The sequence below is a fragment of the Aspergillus undulatus genome, assembly GCF_047715775.1.
Source record: "Aspergillus undulatus strain CBS 261.88 unplaced genomic scaffold BDV17scaffold_33, whole genome shotgun sequence".
NCBI classification, from domain to species: domain Eukaryota; kingdom Fungi; phylum Ascomycota; class Eurotiomycetes; order Eurotiales; family Aspergillaceae; genus Aspergillus; species Aspergillus undulatus.
The window spans coordinates 169,179-188,738 of NW_027396637.1; the positions used below are offsets into that span (position 1 = coordinate 169,179).

General features: G+C 52.5%; 8 protein-coding genes across 8 annotated transcripts; 4 read left to right on the forward strand and 4 right to left on the reverse strand.

The window, feature by feature from the left end:
* Positions 1–78: 78 nt before the first annotated feature.
* BDV17DRAFT_266424 (uncharacterized protein) lies at positions 79–1,146 on the reverse strand. Its single transcript, XM_073758281.1, has one exon. The coding sequence runs from the start codon at positions 581–583 to the stop codon at positions 332–334; it is 252 nt and encodes an 83-aa protein (XP_073614349.1). The 5' UTR covers positions 584–1,146; the 3' UTR covers positions 79–331.
* A 121-nt stretch (positions 1,147–1,267) lies between these two features.
* Positions 1,268–3,235, forward strand: BDV17DRAFT_124508 (uncharacterized protein). The gene has a single exon (XM_073754056.1). The coding sequence runs from the start codon at positions 1,385–1,387 to the stop codon at positions 2,909–2,911; it is 1,527 nt and encodes a 508-aa protein (XP_073614350.1). The 5' UTR covers positions 1,268–1,384; the 3' UTR covers positions 2,912–3,235.
* BDV17DRAFT_124511 (multicopper oxidase) lies at positions 3,087–5,532 on the forward strand. The gene is made up of 6 exons (XM_073754057.1): positions 3,087–3,456; positions 3,524–3,579; positions 3,645–3,815; positions 3,869–4,039; positions 4,097–4,222; positions 4,280–5,532. Exons 1-6 carry the CDS (start codon positions 3,262–3,264, stop codon positions 5,433–5,435), a joined length of 1,875 nt encoding a protein of 624 aa, XP_073614351.1. The 5' UTR covers positions 3,087–3,261; the 3' UTR covers positions 5,436–5,532.
* Positions 5,533–5,628: 96 nt separating this feature from the next.
* BDV17DRAFT_282589 (aldehyde dehydrogenase family protein) lies at positions 5,629–7,668 on the reverse strand (the record flags this gene model as incomplete). Its single annotated transcript, XM_073760223.1, has 3 exons — positions 5,629–7,084; positions 7,139–7,320; positions 7,390–7,668. The coding sequence occupies 3 exons, from the start codon at positions 7,666–7,668 to the stop codon at positions 5,629–5,631; spliced, it is 1,917 nt and encodes a 638-aa protein (XP_073614352.1).
* A 362-nt stretch (positions 7,669–8,030) lies between these two features.
* On the reverse strand, positions 8,031–11,758 carry BDV17DRAFT_282590 (uncharacterized protein; the record flags this gene model as incomplete). Its single annotated transcript, XM_073760224.1, has 4 exons — positions 8,031–9,434; positions 9,926–10,400; positions 10,456–11,596; positions 11,674–11,758. 4 exons carry the CDS (start codon positions 11,756–11,758, stop codon positions 8,031–8,033), a joined length of 3,105 nt encoding a protein of 1,034 aa, XP_073614353.1.
* A 661-nt stretch (positions 11,759–12,419) lies between these two features.
* On the forward strand, positions 12,420–15,218 carry BDV17DRAFT_266436 (DNA cytosine methyltransferase). Its single transcript, XM_073758282.1, has 2 exons — positions 12,420–14,323; positions 14,375–15,218. The coding sequence occupies exons 1-2, from the start codon at positions 13,044–13,046 to the stop codon at positions 14,784–14,786; spliced, it is 1,692 nt and encodes a 563-aa protein (XP_073614354.1). The 5' UTR covers positions 12,420–13,043; the 3' UTR covers positions 14,787–15,218.
* Positions 15,219–15,299: 81 nt separating this feature from the next.
* BDV17DRAFT_266438 (putative 2-methylcitrate dehydratase) lies at positions 15,300–17,309 on the forward strand. Its single transcript, XM_073758283.1, has 3 exons — positions 15,300–15,723; positions 15,790–16,567; positions 16,617–17,309. Exons 1-3 carry the CDS (start codon positions 15,445–15,447, stop codon positions 17,234–17,236), a joined length of 1,677 nt encoding a protein of 558 aa, XP_073614355.1. The 5' UTR covers positions 15,300–15,444; the 3' UTR covers positions 17,237–17,309.
* A 682-nt stretch (positions 17,310–17,991) lies between these two features.
* On the reverse strand, positions 17,992–19,054 carry BDV17DRAFT_124703 (uncharacterized protein). The gene is made up of 3 exons (XM_073754061.1): positions 18,819–19,054; positions 18,677–18,762; positions 17,992–18,623 (listed from the first exon to the last, which is right to left on the reverse strand). Exons 1-3 carry the CDS (start codon positions 18,909–18,911, stop codon positions 18,077–18,079), a joined length of 726 nt encoding a protein of 241 aa, XP_073614356.1. The 5' UTR covers positions 18,912–19,054; the 3' UTR covers positions 17,992–18,076.
* Between the last annotated feature and the right edge of the window lie 506 nt (positions 19,055–19,560).

A 19,560-nucleotide genomic window follows, 5' to 3' on the forward strand; every position in this document is an offset into this window, starting at 1 on the left:
ATCTTAAATGGTGGTCTGTGCCAGCAACACGAACATTCTACAAATTCAAGATAATTCTATAAAAGGTCCATCAATAGGTTGAACTGAAACGTTTTCTTCAATTCAGAGAACAAAAAGGATATCATAATGTACAAAGGTATCATCCAACGTCCCCTATCCTCCATAAAACCATGCATTGGTTGCGCTTCCAGCGCAAAACAAAAACAAATGGGGTACTGTGCTAAGCATGAAGACAAGGAACAAAGAAAATCGCGGACAAAGGAAGGAAGGCATCAAGTCATAACTCGTATCACACCGACCAACATACTAGACCATCTACGGTTTGACGGGCCTAATAAACTGGCCGCGACCTATGACGAGCACGTGTTGTAGTCCTCCTCCGTCGTCCACAGTAACCGCAGGTAAGGGCAGAGACGATGACGCCGAGGACGGAGACGATACCGTTGATGACGATCTTGATTCCGCTAGCGATGGCGTTGACGACGCCCATGATGCATGCGCCGATGGAACGGAAGAGGTCCCTGATCTGTGGCATGGTTAGATGAGATTCTAAGGAGATGGAAGGGTACGTTGAGGTTGACATACGCAAGAGAAGACGGCACCCATTTTGGTGGTTATGTGGTGTTAGTGGTTTATTTCTTGGTTGGTTATTGTTTCAGAGGTTTGGAGCTCGAAGAGGAGAATTGAGAGTTGTTCGTAGAGTTGTTGTTATTGTTCGAGTAACTGGAAGATGCAGTGGCTTGTGTAGATTCGTTGTATGGAAGCATTGTAGTTGCTGCTATCGAGATATATATACCTAGTGACTCGACGGGAATATATATAGACAAGGCCTCAAAATTCTCGATGACGTGGATGAAGCAGAGTGATAGACAAGCGCTAAGAAAGAAGTGACGATGTAGGCTGCACGTGGTTGGTCACGCAACTGCAGGAGCAATGGGAGGGAAGGACGAGAGCGTTGAGTGAACCCATCTAGCCCTGAACCTGAAAACGTCTGTCTCGATAGCGTCATAACGACGACTTCAGTCTGGCCCTGAGGGCCTCTGACCGAATCATGCAGGGCCTAGTGGAACCCCTCCAATATGACATGGCCATCAGTGCCGCGCCGGGTATGAGTTAATCTTGCCACTCAAGCGCCCTTGATTGCGCTGATCTTCGGCACATTTACTTGATAACATTCCGTCTTGATGGTGTTCGCAATTTGATATGCGTGACGTCATGGAGCCTGGCATCATTTGATCTAGCCAGAAGAGGCTAGTGCGATGTAAGGCTGGGCTGCGGGGCTGGGCTGCGAGCTAAAGGTCACATGACAGTCTCCAGGACCCAGTACTCTTAACGGTTGCTCCAAGTTGCGTGTTGACTTCCGAAAGCCCAGACGAGTCTCGACATGCCCACTCCTATCAGAACCCGCGGCCGCAGGAAGACGCCCAATGATGGCGCCCCAAAACCCATTCCATCGGGTCCAAAGGGTGGAAGGCCAATGTTGCCCCCTGAAGCCAAACGGGCCAGCTCTCAGGCTGGCAGGAACAAGCGGGCTCGTCTCCTTGTCGCCAAACTGTCTGCGCCCAGGCCTCGAAAGAAGCTATCTAGGCTGGAGTCTCTGCCAGTGGAATTGATCGAGAAGATTTTTCTGTACTCCCTCAATGTCAACTTGCCGCGATGCTCACGCTCAATAGCTACAGCTGTTTCCAGCGAGCGGATTTATCGCGCTCTATTGTTGCTGGCCCTCTGGGATAACGATCTAGAAGCAGTTGTGGGGTACCAATGGCCGACGGATTCAGATATTCCAGAATTGGATGCGAAATCGACCCCAGAAGCTGTCGCCAAAGTAGACAAGCTCAAGAAGAAAGTCGCTGCCAGGAAAGCTGCAAATACGGCGACCTCGCGGCTGCTTAGACCGTTGGAGTATTTTCCGCTATCAGGGGATGAGCGAAGATCTCTTCAAATTTCCATATTCAACTGCCGATGGTGCACTATCGAGCGTTTGCAGTCCCAGCTTCCGGATCTGATGCGCTTAAATATCTGGAGTTGTTGGCTTCGATGGGCGGTCAATATGTCTGCTAAGCAGAAAGACAGACTTCTCCAGTTTCTTGCTCAAAGTGGAGGCCCCTGTGATTTTGAATGCCCAGAGGAAGACGGTGCTCGGTGGATATTATCGATTGTACCTTTGGTAGCCTTGGACATCCTCAGACAAACACCCGAATTGTCTCATCTTCCATGGTCATCAAAGCGCAGTCTCCCAGTGCTTGGTCTTCTCTATATCCCTGATAAATTCCTTCGCGGAGCGACCGAAGGGTTCAGCGAAGCCCACACTCGCGGCCTTGAATATCTTCGCGTTGCCGGTGGATTGGATCATCCCACTTTTCTGAAGATGATGAGAGAATTGAATTTCTCCCGCGAAGCTCTTCAGCAGGGTATCCACACGGCCTTGATAGAGCACAATGCTAAAGCTCTTACCACTCTTCTGAAGCTCGACGAGTACACTTTTCGGTATGAGGATAGGGGTCCGTCTCTCCCGTACACGCTGCCCCCAGACCATTTCCGTACCGCTGTCCGCGTGGCACGAGATGACCCTAGCCTCTTCCAGCTCCTCCTGCGTACGAGTGCCGAGTCTGTTCCTTCCGACGACTCGGAAATCACGCAGTGGGCGATTGCTTTGGATGGCGCCTTTGGACCATGGCTACTCGATTGGATGCTGCAGTCGCCCGAGCGAGCCAGGTTGGTGGCGGACGACCCTACCAATGCGCCGATGTTTTACTTTGGTCGTCTAAACACACAGCTCCCAATAGCGGTACGGTACCTTCATGATGTTCTGGGCTTAGAAGAACTGGGAGAATGGATTGAGGAAACGCCTTACGATATTTCCAGTGACTATGTGGTGGAGGATGATCATCCACCCGACTCTAATAATTAGAAGGTGTTGAGAATTAATCGCCCACGCTTGCTCTATGTGCTATGCATGGACCCCTTTCACAAGCCTCTGCTCTGCATACCAAGATACCAAGGGCAAAAAGATCCGGCTCCAAGACCCACGAGTTGTATAGTACGTAAGGAACTTCGCACCGTTTATGAGCCACGTACCTCGCTACGTAGGTACCTTTTGCCCCTGGCCGAGCCGTTCCCCAGTCGCGTTAGCCACATTCCGCCGCAAACGTTTAGGAATGCCAGCAGGAATCGTATAAGAAAACACATAACCACCAAAATAAATGCCATGATTCGCGATCTCAAACTCAATCACGCCGCTGGTCTTCTAAGGCTTCAGCTATGTACCTCCCTACCGTCCTCGGCCCCTTGCTGGCCCTGAACATCGGCCTCTCACACGCCAAACGCGTCTTCGAAGTTCTTGAGCTAACATGGGAGTCTGGAGCCCCGAATGGCGGCGAGCGACGCGACATGATTTACACGAATGGGGAGTATCCGGGTCCAGATCTGCTCTGGGACGAGGATGATGATGTTGAGGTGCGGCGCGACCTTAGCCCTACCTAGATGGCATTTGAGCGGCTGAACTAATGGAATAATTGGCTAGGTTATTGTCATCAACAATACCCCTTTCAACACGACGATGCATTGGCATGGTATTGAGTGCGTATCATCATTATCGTCGACGAAAGTGGCAGTTCAGCGCTTACTGACTCGTCCTGCTTTAGGATGCGGGAAACACCCTGGTCGGACGGTGTCCCCGGACTATCGCAGGTACCAATTCAACCGGGGGAGCACTATGATTACCGCTTTAGAGCGTACCCTGCTGGGACATACTGGTACCATTCACACTACAAGGGCCTTTTGCAGGATGGGCAGGTGGGAGCGATGTATATCCGGTACGTCTCTTTATTACAGTGAGGGTGGCCCTTCAACTGAAGCACAATGACAGCCGAAAACCAGATGCTCCGCGACCGTACTCGATCATCACAGAAGATCAAGAAGAGCTGGCGCAAATCCAGGCCGCAGAGGATGACCCAAAGCTGGTCCTTGTCACGGATTGGACATACCTGACATCGGAGGAGTATCATAACGTCGAGATTGAATCTGGGTACAACATCTTGTATGTGCATCATTCGTTTGCTTCACCTTTGATATTGATCGACTAAACAACCACTAGCTGCATAGATAACCTCCTCATCAACGGCCAAGGCTCAGTCTACTGTCCCGGGTTTGAGTACCTCGAATCGGTATCCGATCCCGGAATTTCTGCTGTCCTCGAGGGATCACATCTAACCGAGAAGGGGTGAGTAGTTCTTACTCCCGAACCACAAAACGCGAATCACATACTTAGATGAAATAGCTGCCTCCAACCAGACCTCTACAACGTTCAAGGCGACTACGGCAACTGGAACCTCTCCGCGGTCCCAGGCCCTGTGGGCTGGAACTGCACGCCCTCAACAGGCCCAACGGCACTCGTAACCGTGAACCCGCTCGAAAACTGCTGGGCAAGCATAAACTTCATCGACGGCGCGCCGCAAAAGGGCCTCACGGTCTCGATCGACAACCATCCCATGTGGGTGTACGAAGTCGACGGACAGCTCGTCGAGCCGCAGCAGGTCGAGATGGTCGCGATATACTCGGGCGCTCGGTACGCCGGAATGATCAAGCTCGATCAGACGCCGGGCGACTATACCATTCGCGTTGCGGTTAACGGCGGTGACCAGGTTATTAGTGCGTTTGGGATCTTGCGGTATGCGAATCAGAATTTGGACAATGTCGATACGCCGCAGGCTGCGATGGGGCCGCATACACAGGGGTATATGACTTACGGCGGGCAAAACACCTCCGCAGATGTCCGCCATCTGCTCTTCACGGAGAATCTACCGGCCTTTGATGTCCCTCCGCCGCCGCCATCAAGTGAGGTGTCAACGACCCTGCGCACGGGCATGACCCGCGTCAACAACAGTTACTCGTGGTCCCTAGGCCACGAAGCCCTCTACGTCCCCGAGATAACATCCTCGACACCCCTCCTCTTCGAAAAAGACCCACTAGACATAATCTCCCCCGCCTACGCGCTCACAACCCAAAACGGCACATGGGTAGATATAATCCTCGAGATCGTCGGCAACGAGCACGACCCCATCCACCCGCCCCATCCAATCCACAAGCACGGTAACCGCGCGTACATAATCGGGCAGGGGGTGGGGAAGTTCACGTGGGATAATGTATCGCAGGCGGAGATAGAGCAGCCAGAGTCATTTGTTGATTATGGTAATGGACAGGCGGCGCTGAGGGATACGTTTGTGACTAATTTCTTTGACTCGACGAAGAGTGAGGGCGCTTGGATGGCGCTGAGATATTTTGTCCAGGGGAAGTTTGCGGGCGTTTTGCATTGCCATATTGAGTCTCATCAGGTGGGGGGGATGGCGTTGGCGCTGCTGGATGGGGTTGATGTTTGGGATGCTGTTTGGTATGGTTTTGAGCGGGATGTTGAGGTTGAGGGTTTAGTTGAGTAGACAAGATGGTCTTTGTTTTTTAGACTGTATCCTATCCTTGGTTAATTGTGATAGTGTAATAGCTAATGTGAAATGCGTTCTTCGGGGATCACTGATCTCACTGATCATGGTCATGACACACGGTATAGTACACTATTAGATTTAAGTATGAGTAGATACAGGGTGCAACAGTGCACAGCCGTCGGCAAGAGGATTACATATTCCCCAACAGCCTCAAAATCCCTTTAACCCTCCCAGCAAGAGTAATCTGATATCCGGTTTCAACAACCCCCTTACACAGCTCGAACGCTCCCTGCCCGTTATTCTTCGCGTCCTTCCCCTTCCAAATGGGATAGTCCACTCTTGGCGGAATTCGCGTAGCCATCAACCTCGGGAACCGATCAACGCAAACCGCCTTGATATTACTCACGCCGCGTAACCCTTCCTCGCCAGCGAACCGACCATACCCGGACCCGCCGACACCGCCAAAGGGAAGCTGCACGGCGTAGTAGCTGCCAAAGTCATTGACGGAGACCATACCGGCCTTGATGCGCGAGACACACGCGTTGACGTCGCGAGTGTTGTAGCCGAAGACGGAGGCGCCGAGAGCGTAGTCTGTTGAGTTGGCGATTTCGATGGCGTGGGGCACGGAAGATGCGCGCATCATGAGGAAGACGGGGGCGAATAGCTCGGTTTGGGCGATTGCCATATCCGGCATTACGTCTGCGAGGAGGGTAGGCGTGAAGTAGTGGCCCAGGGAGTGGGTTTGGTGGAGGAAGCGCTTTCCGCCTGTGATGAGGCGGGCACCCTGTTTGACCGCGTCGTCGATGAGGGATTCCAGGCGGGAGAAGGAAGCAGGTGAAATCATGGCGCCGACGTCTGGGGCACCTGGGGCGTTGGGTTTCGTATCAAGGGTGATTGAGCCGAGGCGGAGGGTTTTGATGCGGGAGGAGACGGTTTCGAGGAGTTGTTCGTAGATTCCTGGGAGGGCGATGACGCGCTCGACGCCGATGCAGTTCTGGCCGGCGGATTGGAAGACGCCGCGCATGAGGACTGAGGCGATGGAGGGGACTTCGCTGACTGTTCGGCTATCGTCGAGGATGACACTGGGGTCTTTGCCGCCTAGTTCAACAGTTACTGGGGTCAATGCCTTGGCCGCCGATTCGCAGACTTTGTGTGCGACGGGCTTTGAGCCAATGAATGTGATTTGAGCGATTCCGGGGTGGGAAGTCAACACATTGGCAACCTTGGGCAAACAGACGAGGCTCTGAATGAGATCGCGAGAGTGACCGCAGCTTTCCAACGCGCTCCTGATGATTTCCAGGTAGTAGCCCGAAGACCAGGCAGTCTGCTCAGACGGCTTCACCACGATTCCATTACCCGCAAAGATCGCGCTGATGACCGGCGAAATGAAGTTATGGAAGGGATAGTTCCATGAGACACATGCCGACACAACACCCAAAGGCTCGTAAGTAACTTGGTTCTTCTTGTACATCATGAGGAAATTCGTAGGTCGCGATTCCGGGCAGAGCGCCTTTTCACCGTGGTCGATCGTCCATTTCAGTTTTTCGGCCGTCACGAGCGTCTCACCGAATGTTGCGTCGACCTTGGTCTTTCCTGAGTCCAGGCAGGCGGCGATCACGATCTCGTCTTGGTGTTCCAGAACGTATCTATCGACAGTCAATCTCCACACCGACCACTATGATAATGTTGTAAGAACTTACTTGAGCAAAGTCCTGAGCACCCTCCGCCTTTCTGCAAACGTAGTGGTAGCCCATTGTTCCTGCGCTCTGCTCGCCGCATGCACGGCACGATCAACATCCTCCGCAGTCGCAGGCTTGATTCCGGTTCCAAGTATTCGTCCGTCCGCGGGGCAGTAGCTCATAATCAGATTCTCGTTCCATTGCTACTCATCCATTGACAATGGGTTAGCCTCAAATCAGAATGCGAATAGCTGGCAGCAGCAAAAACTCACCCCGCGAACTTGTCCCTCAATAACCCTCCGCTCCTCGCTTCCCTCGGGTAAGTCCTCCCATTTAGTCCCAGTCCACTTGTCGCTGATTTCGGGGGGATTAGAGACGGTAAGCGATACGGGCGACTCTCTGCTACCTGCAATGAAGAGGTAACCCAGGAGTACGGCGCTGAGTGAAAGGGCGGCGATACCGAGCGCGTGGGCTTGGTCTTGGATGAGCTCCGCGGATTGCAGGAGAACCGGCAGGAGGGCCGGCGGTATGTATGGAGTTATGCACTCCATTTTTACGCGCAATCGAGTTAAGAGGGCGCGTGTGAGGGCGTTGGGGAGTTGAAAGGAGGAAAAAGCTCAAAGTACAAAAAAGTGGTTCGATGTCTGATCTGCGGCTCCGATGCGCCCCCGGGCACGTGCCAGGGGTTGGCTGCTGTTGAATATAGAGTTACTGGACAATTACGGTAATATTGCTCAATTAAATGAATATTATATATTTTAACATGAGAACGGCTGCCTTCAATGACTTTATTGTATATAGCATAGCGGATCAGGTGCGAACACGCGGGCGCATAGCGTGGCGCTCCCTCGGCCCCAAATATATATCTGAGGTATACCACTCTGACTTCATAGTCATACCGCTCTTCTACATATCAACCACCTTTCCTCTTCCCCGTCCGCGTAACAAGGTGCTCAATAACACACCCCTCCGCCCATCCAGCTGACGACTGCCCCGTAATAGCCCGACACCGCGGGCAAGACTTCCCATGACGAATAAGCAGCTGATGAAGCGAGTATTTCAGAATATCCGGGATGCGCACCTCCAAGTGACTGAAGGTCGTGATTTCCGTCGCCTTAGTTGGAGGCACCCAGTTGAGCCACTTGCATATGCGAAAGATATGCGTGTCGACCGCGAAGCACGGTCTCTGCAGGCAGAAGAGCAAGACGCACGCTGCTGTCTTGGGCCCGATGCCAGGGTACTTCACGAGGCCAGTCATGACTTCTTCTGTACCCAGACTGTGGAGATAATTGAGTGTGAGAAAGTTCTGGTCGGCGCACGCGATTTCGTATTGCTTTGCGCCTTCGGACTTTTCGTTCAGTTGTTGCTGCTGAATTTTGGTGGATTCGTTGCCGTTGATGTCGGCTTTGGCGACGGCGTCATCGCCGTGAACGAGGATGTCCCTCCGCTCCTGGTTCTCTTTATAGACCATATCCAGTATGGCCTTTATTTTCTTGCTCTTGACATCCGCCAAGCCACCGGGTTTGATCGCTTCAAAGACATCCTTGACAGACGCCCTCCGAACAGCATTCCAATCAACACTCCCCTTGCCAATCCCATCTTTGAGAATCCCAAACCTCTGCACGAGACCGTTAAAAGCCGCTGCAGAGTTTCTCCCCGTCGTGGCACCGCTCAGCAAAGTGCGAATAAGGGCGTCAAGTACTGACGGGACCTCGCCACAGCCAGTCACGGTTAGGGACGGTTCGGGGATGGTGGTTGGAGCAATTATTTCCCCATGAATGCTTGAGAGGAGTCGATTGACTTCTTCGCATTCTTCTGGCATTGGATGAGGCCAGTCGGGGAATGGTGTCACACCAGGCGTGAGCCCGTACGTGTTCGTCTTCTTCGCCTTCTTCTTCGGCGAAGAAGGTAGAAGGGTTTCCGTAGCCTTGTCGACGGTATATTGGATCTCATGCTTAAGGAGATCTATACTCTCCTCCTTGACCTCTGCCTTGGCTGTGCCGTTCACCTCATCTTCGGTCTTGGCTCGGGCAAGTTCAGCCACCGAGCCGAGATTATGAGGAAGGTCGTTGACATCGTCGAGCTTCGTGCCTATCTTCCTTTTTCTCTGCTCTTTCTGCTTCTTTTGCGGTTGGTTGGGATTGGGCTTCGCCTGATGTATGGCGTCATGCTGTCGTGCCGCAGTCCTTGATCGAGTCGATCTTCTGGGCCAGGAAGTATCAATTGCTGTGGTTTGTAGCTCTGGGGCGATGTTGCTCAACTCGCCTGCGAGCAATGCAGCTTCTCGGCCAGCTGCTGAGCAGATAGAACGAGCCATCTCAATAGATGTCAGTCATTTTCCATGGAGCTGGAGGATGAGACGCTGGGGATCGGAGCTTGGAAGCAATGACGTAAGCGGAAGTTCCAGCCAGATGCAGTGATCTTCGATGGCCAGGGACAAACCTCCAAGGATCGCAAAAATTTAAAATCGATATAAAGTGACGAGCCTGATGGGTAGCATCAGGAATGTAGACAAAGAAAAGCCGGAGTACTCAAAATTTAATCCGTTTTCATGGTCACTATCAATGGTCGATCGGCGTGGGATCAACCTCTACCTCTATTTTCTATACGGTAGCTGGGATCATATGTACATCTCTAGTCATGTCTTTCGTGGTATGGATGGAATATCGTCAAACGGCCTCCCTGAACCTTTTGTCTAGCTTTTACAAACTCCAAGACTCCAAATGCCAAAGAGACGGGGCGAGCAAGTGAGAATGTCTAGTTATGATCGGCGATGTTATGGATACTAATGTCCATGCGATCCTTAACCTTGGGCGGCTCTTCCTCCTCGAGAGGAGGCGGCTTGTTACCGCCATAGACACCAACCTGAGGTACATCTGACTCGGCCGGGTTGGCTGCAGGAACAAGCTGACCGCCCGACATCTTGACACCGTTGGCAGCAATCTGGAAATCCTTCTCGCTGGCAAAACCGTGAGTGACGGCTTCCTTGGCACGGTCGATAGCCTTGACCTTCCGGCCCTCGCCTCGAATCTTCTCAAGGTGGTCGAAGTAGCCTTCTGACACAGGGGTAATGTAGTTGCCGCAAAAGACACCCACTTCAAAATTGCGCGGCTCTTCCAAGCCATTCTCTTGGGCAATCTCGGCGCAAGCACCCTTCAGGGCATCTAGCGTCTGGTAGATGACGCTATCCGCACCGATGTGCTTGGCGATAGTCTCAGCATCACGGCCGTGGGCGACTAGCTCGTAAGGGGAGGCAAGATCGATTCCGTAAATGTGAGCATGGCTATCGGAAGTTAGCAAAGGAGTCCCGCTGAGAAAGATGAGACAGGTGAACATACGTAATTTCAGGTGAACAGCTGGCGAAGTAAACCTTCTTGGCACCAGCTTCGCGAGCCATGGTGACAATTTCCCTACTCGTTGTTCCACGGACAATACTATCGTCGACGAGAAGGACATTTCGGTCCTTGAACTCAGTCTGCATAGCATTGAGCTTACGGCGGACACCCTTTTGGCGAGTCTTCTGTTCGGGCATGATGAAGGTACGGAAGACGTAGCGGTTCTTGACGAAACCTTGGCAATAAGGCTTGTCAAGATAGCGGGCCACAGCAGCAGCCGAAGTTGTCGACGTCTCGGGAATGGGAATGACGACGTCAATGTCCTTGACGACCTCTGGGCCAAGAGTTTGGAGGATCTTTGCAGCAAGGTGGTCACCCATACGTTGACGACTGCGGTAGACGCTGATGCCGTCAATGACAGAGTCAGGTCGAGCAAAGTAGACATATTCGAAGATGTCAGGGGCATAGGCCTTGCGGGGAGCCACTTGACGGAAGACAGGCTTGCCGCCCTTCTCGATCAAAACGGCCTCACCCGGTTGGATGTCCCGCATGCCAGTGAAGCCAAGCTGGTGCAGAGCAACAGACTCGGAAGCCATCATGTAATCCGTACCCGGACCATCAAGCGAGGGACGAGAGCCAAGGACTAAAGGACGGATACCATACGAGTCACGAAAACCCAGGATACCGAAACCCGCTAGCATGGCAGTACAAGCCCAGCCACCCTCACACCTTTCATACATTCTGCTCAAGGCAGCGAAGACATCTTCCTGATTGACACGCGCCTTCTTGGTTTCACTCAACTCATCAGCGAAGATGTTCAGCATCAACTCGCTGTCACTGTCGGTGTTGATGTGACGGTGAGCCTCGAAATCAAGATACCTCTTGAGTTCCGGAGCGTTGATGAGGTTTCCGTTGTGAGCGAGGCAGATGCCGTACGGACTGTTCACGTAAAAAGGCTGAGCCTCGGCATTTGCACTGCTCCCCGCAGTGGGATATCTCAGGTGACCGATTCCCATATAGCCCGGGAGGTCTGCCACCCTAGCGCCGTCGGAGAAGACCTTGGCGGCCATTCCGTTGGCCTTGAGCTGGAAGATGCGACCACCCGCAGCGCAGGTTGCGATACCAGCAGCATCCTGACCTCGATCTAATCACGTAACCGTCAGTTACACCATCTACCGCAATATGATAGCGGAGTATATCTGGGGCATATTGAGGACTCACGTTGTAAGAGGTACAAAGCCTCATGAAGGTCGATGGCCGCGGAGGAGGTCGGATTCGCCTGGATCAAGGCGATAATACCACACATCTTGTCTAGTTGATAGGATTACTGCAGATCAACAGAATTGTCAGCCAAAACGAGCCCAAACCAAGCCAGTGGAGTGAAAAGGCATAATTATATAGCTGTTGTCAGGCCGGAAAGTGTCCGCAAGAATGCTTAGGAAGTCTAACATCTATATAAAACGGAAATATCATCATAAAGGAAGGAAGCAAAAGAATCAAATGCCCTAGAGCACGAACGAAAATACTCACAAGAGAAGGCAGAGGGGTAATCCAGAGCACGGCGTGTGGTGGGGTTTGGTTGGAAAAAAACCGAACTTGATTGAGGGAGCGACGTCGGAGAGGGGTTTGCTATGAAGACATAACAAGGGAGGGCGATTGACACTGAAAAAGAGGGCCTGCACAGGGATGAGGCCCGTTGGCAGGACTCAGGACCACGGAGGTATAGGAGGGGCAAGAGAGGACATGGCTAAGAAGAGTCTTTAGGAGGAAAGGAAGGAGGAGAATTGGAACCTCATCTTTTTCACTCCGTCTTCTCCAAAGAATTTTCCCCGCTAAACCGCAACAAGACGCGTGACCCAGATGCTCGGCGGCATTATCGGCGCTTAGTCACGGCTGACTAACACCGCTCTATTTGCTGCCGGGACCGGACATGTAGGATGGAGTAACAGAGCAGCGAACAACCAAAAGTGAGGAAGTGCTTGAGAGGAAATAAGAGTGGCGAAAACTGCGCTGCTGCTGCTAGCAAGATGGAGAGGCAGAGGTTAGACAAGGTATGTTTAGTACACTACTAGTTCTTCTCATGCACTCTTTGTATAGCTTCGCTTCTACCTCATCAGTGATCAACAATCACCTACTTGAAAAGGGATGTGCCCTTCCTGTCTGTTGAAATGGAGAATTTGACATAGGCCATTTGATAGCATTCTAGGTAACTGCTTTGTCTACCTGGCCCTGGAGCCATTATGGCAAGCCGCGGCTATTGCAATTCACTCTCTGTTTGAGACATAAGCCTGCTGGCAAACATGACTGTCTCACTCACGCTTGAGTTCATTGTCCCGTTGAGCCCTTTCTGTTACTAGCTCTCTCCACGAATATCTCTTCCCCCCCCCCTCCAACCTTCTATAACCTCTCCAACACTTTCTTCTCGCCCAAACCATCCGCTACCATCACTTCTCTCTATTCTACGTACATTTGCCCTATCCACCATCGGCTCACTCCTACATCTGCCTTGTGAATTCAGCTCCTCCTACTCTTACCTCTAATATCCCACTCATCTCAACTCACTTTTCAGCACTATTCTCGGCGTTTGCAATATGACCGACATCAATACTCTCATGATAATCGACGAAGATGCTGAAAGTGACGCTAGTAGTGTCACACTCGATTTCGAGGGAAACAATGAGGACGATCTGGGTACCGATGAGGTCCTCGAAGTACTGCGTGAAGACTGGCTCCAATCTTTGCGTGCCGCTCGTTCTACACCTGCACCGAGTCTATGGTCTCAAGACGGGAAATACCTGGAAGAGGCCTGCTGTGATGATGGGATTGTGGTCAAGCCCGGCCAGACCGTGGAGCTCCACGATGATACTTATCTTCGAATATGCCACATATGGGAAGACCCAACGGGTGAGATATTTCTCCAGGGTCGGCGCTTAGACAAGCTACGCCCTCGTGCCAGCGACTTCAACCATCGCAATGGCCTTCATCTTCCCCAGTGGAAGAATGAAGTGGTCTGGAAAGCCTATGACACTGAAAATGTCCTCCTGGGATTTGTTCGACGTTTTGTGACAGTTCACTTTACCAATAACTGCCATGTCAAGCAAGACCCCCAGAGAGCCAAATATCCTAGAAGCCTTTTTTGCCGCTTAAAAGAGGACACACAAGTTGACAGTAATTCGTTCTCCGTTGAGTACTTGACACATGACGAAGCCGATGCAGAATTCTGTACGAGTCCTGCTACCCTTCGCCGCTGTTGGCGGGGTGAGACCGCTCCTTTTGGTAGCGAAGAGGCCGACATTCAGCCACCGGTCATTGTGTTGGACAATGCTGAAGAGAGCGAACAGTCCGACCTGGGCTCGGGAAAGAGGATGCGGCGGAAGTATACCTTCGGTGATGGATTTTGTGGTGCCGGTGGTGTATCATGCGGAGCCGATATGGCTGGCTTGCATCCTAAATGGGCTTTCGATATATGCCCCCAAGCTGCGGCTACTTACCGGCTGAACTTCGCAACCTCTGTGTGCGAAGAAAGTGATATATTCAGCTTCCTGGCCAACAATGAAAAATTCTTGAGAGTCGATATCACCCACGGCTCCCCACCTTGCCAGACGTTTTCCCCAGCAAAAACAAGAGCGAGCGCCAATGATGATGCCAACTCAGCATGTATTTTCTCTTGCGGCGACCTTATCCGCAAAGCGAAACCTCGAGTGCACACCATGGAAGAAACGAGCGGGCTGATTGACCGGCATCAAGAGTATTTCCGATCCGTGGTACGCGATTTTATAGAGAGTGGTTATTCCGTGCGGTGGGCAATCCTGATCTGCAAAGAACACGGAGTACCCCAGAAACGTAAAAGACTGGTTGTTATTGCCTCTGGGTATGCTCGAATGTCCAAGATCAAGGCACCGCAACGTGCTAATGATTTTAGACCAGGGGAGACCCTTCCAGCAATGCCCAAGCCAACGCACGGCCCACCAGGGTCTGGTTTGCCAGAGTTTCCCACAATCAACCAGGCTATTTCGAACATCCCCCCGGGAGCCAGTCATCACGATGTCGAGAACAGAAGAGTTCTGTCGAAACCCCCCTACGATGGCAACCGTCAAGCTGGTACAATAACATGCAATGGAGGTGAGGATTATCATCCGTCTGGAAAGCGGACTTTTACAAGCAGAGAGATCGCTTGTTTGCAGACGTTTCCCATGGAGTTTCGATTTAAGAGAAACGCTACCAAGCAAATCGGGAATGCTGTTCCTCCGGTCCTCGCAAAGGCCATACATGAGGAGGTTGTAAGATCGCTCCGAGAGACCGACGAGCGCGAAGCGATGGTCGGTAAAAGTTGATCGCTTCCCGGTCCGTGAAGGAGCACATGCTGTTGATACTAGCCGCGGGAGGATGCCGGCCGACCATGGAAACCGCGGGGAGGAAATATTGAAGTTGCTGGGCCAATTCGAGTCTTAACAAAAGTATGGGGAAGCCCTAGATATGTTTTCTTGGGATCACAATCCGAGCTGGTATAGGTATTTGGGGATTGCGTCAGGGCCAATTGGGGTGACGGCAGGAGGTTTTGTTGAGCTGGATCGAATGGAGTCGTCCGGTGCGGGGTAGAGGCAATCCGGGGAGACACTCACTGAAGCGCTCAACAGCCGAAAAGCGCCACAAGTAGAGATGGATAGCTCAAAGAATGGGAAGCCAAATTCAAGCTGCGAAGCAAGATATTATATTCCGAGATCGGACAGTAAAAGCACCGAGTGTAACCGCTAGCAAGAGTTAAAGTGCCGGGCCAGAGGCATAACAAAAGCGAACGGCCTCGGCTGCGTCGGCGAGGTGTCGGTCCAGCGTTAATCCCTCCCTTCCCAGTCCCAGGCTCTTCCCTGTGCTCATCCGACTCTCCGCTTCTTTTCTTCCTCCTCTTCCCTTTCGACCAAGCGATCCTTCTCTTCTCCTGACCTCAATTGAGTATAGCAATCTTCTTTCCAGCTCTGTTTCTGTCTCTATACTATGTCTGCCTCTTCAGCGCTGAGACGGCTGACCCACAGGTCTCCCCGCAATCTCCAGTCCCGCATCGCATCGCTCTCCCGCACTTCCTCCTCATCCTCCATTCTCAACTCCTGCAGAGCTTCGTCGTCTCCGACTCTGCCTCGCGTCTCCAGATTCTCAACCATGACGTCTCTGCAATCTGCTGCGCCGATCCCGGCTGCTGGCCAGAAGGGCTATGACCCTGAGATCAAAGACATGGCGGACTACATCCACAACTACAAGGTGGACTCCGACCTGGCGGTACGAGACCCAATTCGCTGAATCGATATGCTTATAATCTGCAATAAACCTAATACTCGCTCTTAGTATGACACCGCCCGGTTGGTTCTCCTTGACACTCTTGGTTGTGGTCTGGAAGCTTTGAAGTTCAAGGAATGTACCAAGCTCCTTGGTCCCATTGTCGAAGGCACCGTCGTCCCGAATGGTACTCGCGTGCCTGGCACCCCTTACCAGCTGGATCCGGTAAATGGTGCTTTCAACATTGGTGCCATGATTCGCTGGCTCGACTACAACGACTGTTGGCTTGCTGCTGAGTGGGGTCACCCTTCTGACAACTTGGGTGGTATTCTCGCCGTGGCTGACTGGATCTCGCGCACCAATCGCGCTGGTGGAAACATTGCTGGAGGCAAGATCCTGACAATCAAGGATGTTTTGGAGGCCATGATCAAGGCCCACGAAATCCAAGGTGTTTTGGCTCTGGAGAACTCCTACAACAAAGTCGGTCTGGACCACGTCGTTTTGGTCAAGGTCGCTACCACCGCTGTTGTTTCTAAGATGCTCGGCCTCAACGAGAAGCAGACCGCCGATGCCATCACCCAAGCGTGGGTTGACGGCCAAAGTCTCCGCACCTACAGACACTCCCCCAACACCATGTCCAGGAAGTCATGGGCTGCCGGTGACGCTTGCCAGCGCGCCGTCAACCTTGTCCTGAAGGTACAGAAAGGTGAGGGTGGACTTCACACCGTCCTTTCCGCACCTGTCTGGGGTTTCTATGACGTCCTATTCAAGGGCAACAAGTTCAAGTTCCAGCGCCCCTATGGCAGCTACGTGATGGAGAACGTTCTCTTCAAGGTTTCATATCCTGGTATGTACAGCCTACGTCCTACTTGAGTATACTGCTAATAGATAAACAGCCGAATTCCACTCGCAAACCGCCATTGAGGCTGCCGAGATTGTCAACGAGAAGCTCAAAGCCCTGGGCAAGAGCGCCAAGGACATCAAGGAAGTCACCAACCGCACCCACGAGGCCTGCATCCGCATCATCGACAAGCAATTCAAGGCCATGGACAACTTCGCCGACCGCGACCACTGCGTTCAGTACATGGTCGCCACAATGCTCACCTTCAACCGCCTAACAGCAAACGACTACGCCGACGGCTCCGAAGCCGCTACCTCCCCTCTCCTCGAGGACCTCCGCAAGCGCATCCGCTGCGTCGAAGACCCCAAGTTCACCCTAGACTACCATGACCCGAGCAAGCGCACCATCCCCAACGCTCTCACTGTGACTCTGAACGACGGAACCGTCCTTGACGAGGTTGTCGTTGAGGCACCGCTCGGCCACCGTCTGCGTCGCGAGGAAGCTAAGCCTGAGATCCTGAGCAAGTACGAGCGCCACTTGAAGGCTCACTTTGACCAGGCACGTCTTAAGCAGCTTGTTGATCTTGGTAACAACAAGGCTGAGATTGAGGCGTATGAGGTTGACAAGTATGTTGATCTCTATGTTAAGGATAAGATCGTTAGCCCTACTGCTTAGAGGTTCGAGGGTTGTTTCAATAGGTTTCTAAGCGTGTATAATGGTTCGGAATATAAAGATTGTTAAGCTATGACTACTTAAGGCCTCGAGGCCTACTCTCTAGACCCGGGATATATAGTATGCAATGTTGTAGAGAAGGTGCAATGAAGGTGACGTCTATCTCTATTTCTCATCAATCTCTTTCCGCGGTGACGTTCTCCAATATATTCCAAGTCCTCGAAACTACCCTGCGATACTATATATACGATTACCAGGCCAACACCCACCCCCCGCTGAAACCTCGTAGTCCTTATTCCCACCCCCAAGAAAATCTTCCCTCACGCTCCTCGCAAACCCCTCATCCTCCAAAAGCTCACAAGCCACAACCGCCATCTCCCCCGCACACTCAACAGCCCGCTTAAACGCCTCGTCCGATCCCGCCCCATCCGTAAACTGCGGCGTATGATTGCCCCCCTCACGGGGATCAGAAACATCCCGTGGAAACCGGGGACGGTGTACGATACGTTGCCCATGTCTGTTGAGGCTGCGCCGCTTGCGCCAGGTGGGACGGTTAGCAGGACGTGGTGACCCATTGCGCGCATGGCAGTGACGTAACTTTCGCAGATTGGGGTGTTGGACTTTACGTCTGCGTAGGAGGGACCCTAATTCATAAGCTGTAAAGTCGACGGCGTAGAGAAAAAACGAATGAGTGAAGGAGTTACTAAATAAGACGTACCATTCAAAATCCACTTTGCAACCCGTCGCGAGAGCGGCGGCTTCAAAGCATTTCACGACCCTCTCGGTAAGCGGCTTCAAGGACGCTACAGTCGGTGATCGGATGGAGTAATTTACGCTCGCGGACTAGGGAATGATGTTGGACCTATCGCCGCCATCGGCACTGATCCCGTGGACTCGCTGAGAAGGCAAGATCTGCTGCCTCAGAAGGGAGATAGTCACGTACGCCGCAACAACAGCATCAAGGGCATTAACACCATCCCAAGGTGCTGCCGCAGCGTGCGCTGGCTTCCCAGTAAAAGTAACGCGGACCTTATCGTTCGCAAGGAACCCGCCTTCTGGCGCCTTTGCCAGACTTAAGAGCGCAGGTCTGGCCGGTATCACGGAGGAAGACGTCGGGTGGAGCATAAGGCAGGCATCGACATCTTCGTATGCTTTGTTCTCTAGCAGCCGGATCTTCCCGCCGCCTGATTCCTCTGCTGGTGTTCCTAGGAGACGAACGGTGTAGCTCAGCCCACTAGGAGCGGCAGATTTCAATGCTTCGACCGTCGCAATGAACGCGGCTACCGAGCTAGTTGCGATGAGGTTATGGCCGCATGCATGGCCGATTCCTGGGAGGGCATCGTATTCGGCGTTGAATGTTGGGACCCGGCCAGCGCCGGCCCGGCCATGCCTATACTCAATCTCAAACGATGTGTCTAGCCCGTATGGCGCCGGACGGTGTACCCTTCTGACTGGAGCGCATCAAATAGCTCACAGATGTGGTCGTGGGCTTTGTGCTCCTGGTACGCGAGCTCAGGATCGGACCATATCTGTGACAGTGACGGTTAGATGCGGATGCTTCCTCGGTTAAATTGGCTAAGCTTACTTTCTTGTTTATGCTCCGCAGCTGCTCGTCATATTTTCGCAGGGCGTCCTGCACCTTGTCGATATAGCGTAATTGTGATGCCTGGAGACGCATTATCCCTACAGAAGAGCCCGTTTCAGCACAGAATCCGGAACAACGACGACCCCGCCTTCAGATTTGGAGACGGATCAGGCAAGTATTACCCCAACCTTGTCACATGACCAGAGGTATGATAGCCTACTGGTGCTTATCTAATTCTTGGCGCCGGCCCCCTTCGGCGGACGCCTTCTTCGTTCAGCATCTGCTCTTCTTCTCGCGCAACCCCGGAGTCGATGCGATCTTACATCGACTGTCTGAATTTCTCTAAGTTTCATGCAGCTGATCTGGTTACTTCTTATTGCTAAGGAAATCCGACTGCCGAAACGTTGGGACAGATCCCATAACGGCCAATACAACGAGAGTGAGACGGCCCTACCAGGCTGACGGCTACCAGTGCATCATCCGTCGGCCCACGGAGGAAAAAAGAAAACAGCCAGCGGCCCCGCTTACTGATAACATCCAACGATGCACGTGTCGAATCCAAACGATGCGATACGTTCGAGATAACATTGCCAATTGTCGAGGGCTTAGCGGAAACGCGATGGGGGCTGAGAGAAATGGTCGGCGGCACCGTCTTGGCGAGGGGCAAAAGAGGTGGACCCATTTCCGATTGCTCATGATTGAGCCCGAAACGACCCCAAGGTCCCGGATTCTCTCCCATTTC

Excerpts from the sequence above, each read along its gene's own strand:
- BDV17DRAFT_266424 (XM_073758281.1), bottom strand. The coding sequence starts at position 583 with ATGTCAACCTCAACGTACCCTTCCATCTCCTTAGAATCTCATCTAACC.
- BDV17DRAFT_124508 (XM_073754056.1), top strand. The coding sequence starts at position 1,385 with ATGCCCACTCCTATCAGAACCCGCGGCCGCAGGAAGACGCCCAATGAT.
- BDV17DRAFT_124511 (XM_073754057.1), top strand. The coding sequence starts at position 3,262 with ATGTACCTCCCTACCGTCCTCGGCCCCTTGCTGGCCCTGAACATCGGC. Across the intron at positions 3,457-3,523 it reads ACGAGGATGATGATGTTGAG|GTTATTGTCATCAACAATAC; the intron begins GTGCGGCGCGAC and ends ATAATTGGCTAG. Across the intron at positions 3,580-3,644 it reads ATGCATTGGCATGGTATTGA|GATGCGGGAAACACCCTGGT; the intron begins GTGCGTATCATC and ends GTCCTGCTTTAG.
- BDV17DRAFT_266436 (XM_073758282.1), top strand. The coding sequence starts at position 13,044 with ATGACCGACATCAATACTCTCATGATAATCGACGAAGATGCTGAAAGT. Across the intron at positions 14,324-14,374 it reads CTGGTTGTTATTGCCTCTGG|ACCAGGGGAGACCCTTCCAG; the intron begins GTATGCTCGAAT and ends TAATGATTTTAG.
- BDV17DRAFT_266438 (XM_073758283.1), top strand. The coding sequence starts at position 15,445 with ATGTCTGCCTCTTCAGCGCTGAGACGGCTGACCCACAGGTCTCCCCGC. Across the intron at positions 15,724-15,789 it reads AGGTGGACTCCGACCTGGCG|TATGACACCGCCCGGTTGGT; the intron begins GTACGAGACCCA and ends ACTCGCTCTTAG. Across the intron at positions 16,568-16,616 it reads CTTCAAGGTTTCATATCCTG|CCGAATTCCACTCGCAAACC; the intron begins GTATGTACAGCC and ends ATAGATAAACAG.
- BDV17DRAFT_124703 (XM_073754061.1), bottom strand. The coding sequence starts at position 18,911 with ATGCGTCTCCAGGCATCACAATTACGCTATATCGACAAGGTGCAGGAC. Across the intron at positions 18,763-18,818 it reads TGCGGAGCATAAACAAGAAA|ATATGGTCCGATCCTGAGCT; the intron begins GTAAGCTTAGCC and ends TCACTGTCACAG. Across the intron at positions 18,624-18,676 it reads GATGCGCTCCAGTCAGAAGG|GCATGGCCGGGCCGGCGCTG; the intron begins GTACACCGTCCG and ends GATTGAGTATAG.